Genomic DNA, 8,565 nt, shown 5'->3' on the forward strand with positions numbered 1-8,565 from the left:
ATATTCATCGTGATTTTAGAGGAATTCGAGCAAAATTAGTTAACGAAGGATCTTTCTATGACATCGGTTGTCATAGTTAATATTATATCATTAGAGACAAATATAATTTCTTTTTTATCGGTTATGTTATTTCAAGACAAAAATGAATAACACGCAGAGCATTGTGTCCTTAGCAATTGCAGAGCACTTTTTACTAGTAAAATGCATAAATGAACGGAAATAAATGGCGTGCCAGACCAAAAACAGACACCTGACCTACGCTAGTCGCTAGGTGGATTGATAGAATAAATAATCTCCATATATCGATCTACACCCACTTTGTTTTTGTTTGTGTTTCAGCTTATGAAGAATTGATTGCACACAGTAGCATAGTGTCTCCTTTGGAGGCCTCTACAAAACCTGTTTCTTTTTTGTCTTTAAACCAAATATCGAATATTTTTATCTCATGCGTGAGGTAAAAAAATGAACATCATAATTATCCTTGTTGAATAATTTATTAATGGTCGGTGATATTCATTTACAGTAAAAAAAATTAAAAATTTGACTAAGAACTATTCCTTATTTTGGATGTAGTTTATGTTATCTGTATCTATCAACCATCTTTTGTGATTTTATTTCTCTAAAATGATAGTTTGGATCATTTTAGCAATCCAATTAATGTGTGTATTTCCTTAAAGTTTTCCTCCATATTAGACTTGGAAGAAAAATCGCCTTGTATTGCATTAATTATGATTGAATCAAGTGATAGAATTGAACTTTGATGATTTGATGTTAAGCTTATTTTATGAAAGAAGAGAAATAGAATGCTAGCCCGCATTGAAATGTCAACATTGTCACCGTCTCTAAATAGAGATCAAATTTGAAAATATTAAAAACCTAGTTTACCCACATGCATATATACTTCTGATATATTTGCAAGTTCTTTATGTCAATCAAAACCCAAATTTTATCATATCCTCAATTAAAAAAAATTACAGAAATACTCTAACATTTTTTTAAAAGCCCCAACCACTGATAAAACTAGCAGTTGTCATGTCTATTTTTTAGTTTTTATTATTTAAGAAGATGTGACACTCATATCTTATTACATAAATATTGATATTTTTGTATTGAAACATCAGAGCGTGAGAGAGGAGAATGCGAGAGAGGGGAGGGGGCGGAGCTGATGTCAGCGTGGAGTCCTCCATCTCGATCAGAGTGGTTAATTAGAAATTAGAGTTATTAGACTCATTGTAAATACGTTTTTTTATCAATAGAATTGTTAGTAATATAAAACCACTAACGTTAAAAAAAAAAAGTTAAATCTAATATTTTTATAATTTGGAATGAAATTGTGAGGTAAAGATTTAAATTGGCTAGAGACGCTGGTTTATATTTCAAAATATATCTGCCATTTTTATATATTTAATTCAATTGACTATTATGCTTATTAAAAAAATTAGCTAGTGAGCAGAAAGAAGTGAGGAAGTAAACAAAATGGGAAGCATGACTTGTACCATCAGTGGTGAAGGCTCAGGAAAAGCAATTAACAAGTCAAATTTACCAAACCAAATCAGACAAAATCCAACCATGCATTTAACGAAACAACGTGACCAAAAGCCTGCTACGAAACTAAAATCACCCCCCACCTGGTTGTTCCATGTTGCATCCGTCGATTTCGTGGGTCCCATCTGCATTAAATTTATTTCCTTTTCATTGTAATTTACTATTTTGCTATATCGGCACTGCACTTATTCTGGGATTCTAATTTTCAAAACTTTATTTTTAAAGAAAGATTGGAGGTTTTAGTATTTCAAATTAAAATGTTAAATGGGTGCCAAACAGCTGGTACTTTACAGATCAACAGAGAGGTACTTAATTAATTTATTAATTAGAGAGTTTGAAGTTTTGAATTAGGCCTCTATTAGAAGCATCCAGCACCAACTCTTTTAAGTTGGTCAAATCACCTCCAAACTGTCAATGAAATTTCAATCCCTGTGAAAATTTTCTTGGTTAATTTGTTGATTGGATAAGTTTGTGGCATATTTGACTTCAAACAAAACACGTATCTTAAAACTACCAATTTCACCACGAGTGAATTGACCTTTAGGAGGAAACTTTCAGGTTGACAACCTCTCCTCTAAATAACTTCTTATTTAGAAATGTAATAAATATTTTATCGGAAAAGAAATAGATGATGGTTTTTCTATGTCATAGAAAAAATCACATCATTGATTTGGTTTGTTTAACCATTGAAATTTTAAAGAAACTGAATTATTGCATCATATCCTTCATGTATTGATGCTAGTCAAAATTGGTGATCTGCTATCCTTTAAAAATGTTTATAGAAACCGAATTAATAATTTGATTCCTTACATGAGATCCAAAAAAAAAAATTCTATCTCTTTGCTGATAAAATATTTAATATACTTTTAAAAATGAAATATTCTGACTCCTCTTTCTCTGTCTCTTTCATTCTCTTTTTTTCTTTTTCTTTTCCAATTCAATCAAGTGGAGAGTTAGCTTCTTTCCTTTGTAGGGGCCCAGTCTCTTGTGGAAGGCGTGTACTTGCGTCACCAACAAGTCAAATAAATGGCGATGGAAAGAAAGTCTTTCTGAAATGACCATACATTTGGCTAGTAGCCTAGATAGCCTGACTTGATTAATTTTTACTATTTGGGGGAATAATGTTCTATACATGAGCAATGCATGATGAAAAATCTAGTCTTATGCTGAAATGACCGTTATGACTTGCCGATTTGTCTGTAATCCCATGGGCCCACCTCACAATTTACGATGCCATGATGAATTGTGAATTTTTTTTTTTCTCTCAAATAATGTTTCGTGAGTGAATAATTGTGATTATACATTTATACCACAGAAGAACGGAAATAAATCTGCTACGATTCTAAGGAATCGTAGGAACCTGCTTTTTCAAATCCAACCACTCATTTATTTAGAGATTCGTGCATGAAAATCAACTGTTTTTGAGATTCGTGCATTCTAAAATATTGATGGTTAGATTTAAAAAAGGAGGGTCCTACAATTCTTGTTGGAATCGTAGCAGATTTAATTCCCAGAAGAACAGTGCAGAATATCTTCAAACAAAATATTTGGGCCATGAAATGGAAAACAGATATTTCGGCCTTCAAATAAAATTGGGCTCCAAGCCCATGTAAAATTATTTACATACAAGTACCTAATTTGAACATGAGCTACTTGATATATTTTCTGTGCTTTGTAAAGAAAATGGGTACGCTGCCTTCTTACTTTACACTAGGCTTTCATGATATACAGCTCAAATTTTTATGAAGTTTAGACTAACTAGAACACGACGCAAACATAGAAAGAAAAATCGATAGCTTGTTTTGTTTTCTAAGATAGTGAAAGTTTTATACCATTCGTAATTATGTTCCAAGTAATTCGGCTTTCAGTTTGCTATTAATTTGTGTGGAAAGTGAGAAGAACAATAACTAGCATGAATGAATGAATTGGAACTCTCTTTTTTTTCCAAAACATTGCTTGCCTAATTATTAGGCAACAACAATGATTATTACATATCACCTATAACCTATCTTTAAAAAATAAAACAATAAAGGTCTCCCATCAGGCTTACATCTTCCAGATATAAAAGAATAAAAAAACTACAGAAAAAGAAAAAAGCTTGCTCACTTTTGCACTGTTATTATTTTATATTATAACACTATATACACACCATAACAAATAAAAAGTGAGAGCCAATGTGTAGATTCGATTTTATTTTTATTATCTATTTCCTTCTTCAAACTAATCAAAGAATCTCTGGTTAACACCAGCCCGAAACAACACTAATGGTGCATCACCAGCATTTGTTATATTAGCCTCAGTATTTGCACTTACAAAGAACACATTACCTTCAGAGAATGTTTCCAAGTCATTTAAAGAGTCCATTCCGACGCTGGCTGTACCACTCAGTACCAGAAAAATAGAGGGACCCAGCACTGGTCGAAAAGTCACTGTCTCATCAGGTAAAAGAGAACACCGGTCGACTTCAAATTCGTCGAATGGAGGGGTGTAGCGGTAGACATTTTTGTTTAGAGGGACCCCACATAAAATTTCAGGAAAACCCTACAAAAATAAACACAATAGGATTTTTTTTTATTAAAACTTTTAGTTCATGCTAGCAACTTCTATTTATATAATTTTGTACCCTGAGTTTTCTACTATGTTGGTCTAAGACAGACAACAGGCAGCACTATACCAGTTCCATTTTGGTAACAACTAAGGTAGGATCATACCAGAAGCTTGTATCAAAGGGCACAAAAAGAAGAAAACTGACAGTCATTGGTCACAATTAAGGGTGTTCATTGAATCCAGTTTATTTGGTTTTCAACCGAACTGACAAATTTTGGATTAAATGTTTCGGTTTTTTGGTTTAAATGGTTCGGTTTGGTTGAATCTTTGAATTACTTTGGTTTTGATATTTGGTTCAGTTTAATTTCTCTTATTTCGGTTCAACCTAAAATACCAAAATTTACTTCATATGCACTTGAATTACTTTGGTTTTTTATATTTGGTTCGGTTAAATTTCACCTATTGCGGTTCGACTGATATAAATCTTGATATTTATTTATATGATTATTTAATCTTGATATGCATTGAGTTTTGACCTTCTGAAAATTAATCTATCTCTTATTTTGGTTGGTTCGGTTAGATTTTTGAAAACCGAATAAAATTTTGGTTTAGACTATTTTAATTTGGTACTGTACCTGCTTGTAGGTAAGCATAGAACAGAGAGCTTGAACATCACGAAACTTGGGTGTCAGACCAGCTCTGACGACATTGTCAGAGGTGGCCATACACTCAATACATTCACCATATAAATACGCATGTGGCTCATTTGCACCTATGTAAAGCGCCTCCCCAGGACGAAGTGTAACATAGTTGAAGAAAAATGCTGATATCACACCGACATCACCAGGGTATTGTTGTTCCAGCATGAGTATGAGTTGTTCCTTCTCTGTCAAACTTCTTGTCTGCCAAAATTTATAACAGTTTAATATGTAATCAAACGATTTTAGATTTTTATATATAGAGTGAGGGTATGGTACTATGCATAGCGCAGATCGGTCTGTACTATGGATCAATATCGCTGTTTTCAAAGTCCAAACATTCAATCAGAACCGTTCAAGATGATCTCCATATAAAATGTACTTGGATATCAAATTTTACATTTTCTAGAATTTTTTTACTATTTTTTCAGATAGGTAGAAAATTACTTGAAAATGGAAAATTTGATCTATAGTACAGACCAATCCGCATGCATAGTACTGTATAGCCTCACTCTTTAGACTTTATATATTTTGAAGTAAATTTCTTTTACCTTATTTTCAGCAACCAGACGGCTCTTAATCTTCTGAATTGCATTGGAAACAGCAACTTGACTTGCTGACATCAGCGTAGTGAAGATTAATTTGAGATAGATTTTTGATTCATCAAGATGCTCTTCCTCAACAACAGCTCCATTACAGTTTTTTCCTAGAGCAAACCCATTACCATGTTCTTCATTGACACACCCATTACCATTTATGCTAGGATTACATCCATTACCTTGAGACTCTGTGCAACCAATAAACCCATTACCCTTTTTCACTGTACCAATTAACTCTCTTACTTCAGGTACTGTTGCTAGTACATCTTGGACCTCCTACAAGAAGGCATTAATACAAAACGTTCAAATTTCGAGCAATATAAGAAACTGCATATAACTGAGCTAGTTAGCATAGTGACCTACCAGAATAGAGAACTGGTAATTTTGGTTGGTAAAAGTAACTTCACATAGCAATGTACCAATGAAAAAATAAAGAGAAAGCAAGAAAACTTTTCTTAGGATGAAGAATGAAACACTAGAGAAGATGCAAATATGTTATACTCTAGGTAAAACTAACAATAAATGATTCTTTACCTATAGCTTCACATATTGTCATACATGGCCTGTTCAAAAAATTTCAATTTCATACTGGCCCATAACTGTAGATGGTAGTACCAGTCATCCAATATTGTTAAGAAACCTCGATTTAAGAGCAATTAAGTAAGGAAACACCCGACTGTATGAATCACCAATTCAATCCATTACAAAATACTAGATTATTTAAAATAATGCCACTGGGTTTAAAAACTAATGCAAAATCTTACGAAACATATACCTTGGCGGTTACAAAACCGCAAAGTGCTTTAAACTCAGTGATAGCAACTGCCATCTCAGGCTTATGATTTGCATCCTTGTATATATCTGGTCTTGATTTGTGAAGTAACTCAGCTAGTTTTTTATCTGGATGCGCTTGAATTGATAAAGCCTTCGCCACTGACAGTACCTATCATTATTAAAGATACAAACTTCAATTTTCCTAATTTCCATACAAGTGTTTGAATAAAAAGGGGATATGGACCAGAAAAATAGAAATGTTACACAATTACCTATAGAAATATTGGGTTTTACACATGCAACAGTCAACTTTTTGTACAAATTGTTAGAACAGAAAAAGGAATGTAATTTCATATTCGCCGGTGGTTTTTTTTTGGTCGCAGAGATCTGACGAATAACTAATTCCAATCTAATTTTGGGTAAATAAATTCCAAGTGCGATGAATGGGTAAAAATAATAACAAAGTCTTGACTTTTCCATAATAAAAAAAATGAATAAAATGAAGAGGAGGGATCAAATGCCTCCATGTTTTTGTGCCTCCATCATGCCTCCATCTCTCTCCATCATTTTCAAAGTTCAAACAGTCGATCCGAACCGGTCAACTTAACCTCCATACTAAATATGTTTGGAGACCAAATTTTATATTTTTAGGAATTTTTTTACTATTTTCTTAAATAGGTACAAAATCAGTAAATTTGAACCATCTAAGTATTTCTTTTACCTATCTAAAAAAATAGTAAAAAAATTCCTAAAATTATAAAATTTGGTCTCCAAACATATTTTAGTATGGAGATTAGGTTGAGCGGTTCGGATCGACTGTTTGAACTTTGAAAATGATGAAGAGGGATGGAGGCACGATGGAGCCACAAAAAAATGGAGGCACAAAAAAAAAAATGGAGGCATTTGAACCCTCCTCTAAAATGAATATATATGCATTTCAGTTTTGAGATCCAGTTGTATATGCGTTATCCAGTCAGTTTAATTTTAACGAAGCCCAAACAAACAAAAGAGTAACCCACTGCTGGCCCAAATTTGATTTAATGAGCCTATCTATTCTTGGACTTTCTCAGCCCATACATCTTTAAGTCAAGTCGCGTCTCTTGAGTTCCTGAATCATGTGTGGGTCCCGCTGTAAGCTTAATCTTTCTCTTCTCAATTTCAATCTCGATCTCGTCCTCTCCATCATACCCAATTCTCCTAAATCCTGACATCGCCTCTCCCCTCGATACTACCCTTTGACCTCAAGTCTCAAATTAGATACGAAATCGGGGAATTTATCCTTCAATTTATCCAATCTACCCAACTATTTTCAAATTTATGCAAATTTCACCAGCGTACCTTGACCAACACAGTGCGGTAACTATAATCCCCACTTAGGCCGACACAGACTGCAAATTTCGAAGGGAAAGAGCCGCAAGACAACTAATATCAAAAGAGTTAGAGACGAGGCGCTACCTTAAACAGGAACGGAAGATCTGGGCCCCAAGTGTCGACAATCTTCTCTCCAAGAACAGCGGGGTTCTCTCCAATCCAATCTGTCAGGGACACTGGATCCTCCTCCGCACCGGACGCCACGTAGGATGGGCCTGACGGGTGGGTCCCCATCCAGAACTCGGCATATGGACGTGCCTGATCGATCTCCTCGCCTGAGTTTCTCTCGGCGAGTCTAGCCACGTGGGAACTCTCACCAATTTGGCCCCACTCGTACTGCTTCACTGCACATCGAAGCCTCACAATTGACCTTAGTTTACTCATTTGTCGAGGTTAGATTGAGAAATGTTAGCTTGGAGGGATTCAAGAAAGATTTGAATATATATATAGTGGGTTTGGTTTTGGAGCAGTGGGAACTGGGGTTTTTTTAATGGGTTTGGTTCAGTTTGAAAATGGAGGTTTGAGACAGAGAGAAGTATTTAAAGAGAGTCGAATAGAGAGGGAAATTTTACGCGGTGAGAAAAACTGAATTGTGTCTTTGAAGATGCCATCGAAAATGACTAGACGATAAATATTTAGGGGTGCTACTATATCTGAGTTCGTTTCTGGAGAGCTGAGAAATATTTTTGTCTTTTTACTCTTCACAAAGCCTTCAAATAGCACTCTTATAAGATTTGAGTTACAGGAAATAAAAAATAAATAAAAAAGATTTGAGCGAACCTGATGTGGTACACCGATGTAACAGGCACCTATTTGGTTCACAGAGATGCGGTCTATGGAAATAATGTAATATGTTTGAAATATTTATAATTAGTTTGCTATGACGGAAACTGTAGGAAATACCTAGGACCACTTAACAGCGTTTACTGTTAAACGGTTTAATCGGAGTTTCTACAGTTATAGAAGGACTGAAACGAAGTGGGTCCACATGTCAGCAACTAAGATTGATGGATCTGGAAATGCTCCGCAGC

General features: G+C 34.5%; 1 protein-coding gene across 1 annotated transcript; it reads right to left on the reverse strand.

Annotated features, from left to right (window-relative positions):
- Nucleotides 1–3,572: 3,572 nt before the first annotated feature.
- Nucleotides 3,573–8,222, reverse strand: DIN9 (Mannose-6-phosphate isomerase, type I). Its single transcript, XM_078318232.1, has 5 exons — nt 7,619–8,222; nt 6,165–6,332; nt 5,342–5,665; nt 4,728–4,994; nt 3,573–4,086 (listed from the first exon to the last, which is right to left on the reverse strand). Exons 1-5 carry the CDS (start codon nt 7,916–7,918, stop codon nt 3,766–3,768), a joined length of 1,380 nt encoding a protein of 459 aa, XP_078174358.1. The 5' UTR covers nt 7,919–8,222; the 3' UTR covers nt 3,573–3,765.
- Nucleotides 8,223–8,565: the final 343 nt, after the last annotated feature.

Source organism: Carex rostrata, chromosome 17, assembly GCF_964058835.1.
Source record: "Carex rostrata chromosome 17, lpCarRost1.2, whole genome shotgun sequence".
NCBI lineage: Eukaryota > Viridiplantae > Streptophyta > Magnoliopsida > Poales > Cyperaceae > Carex > Carex rostrata.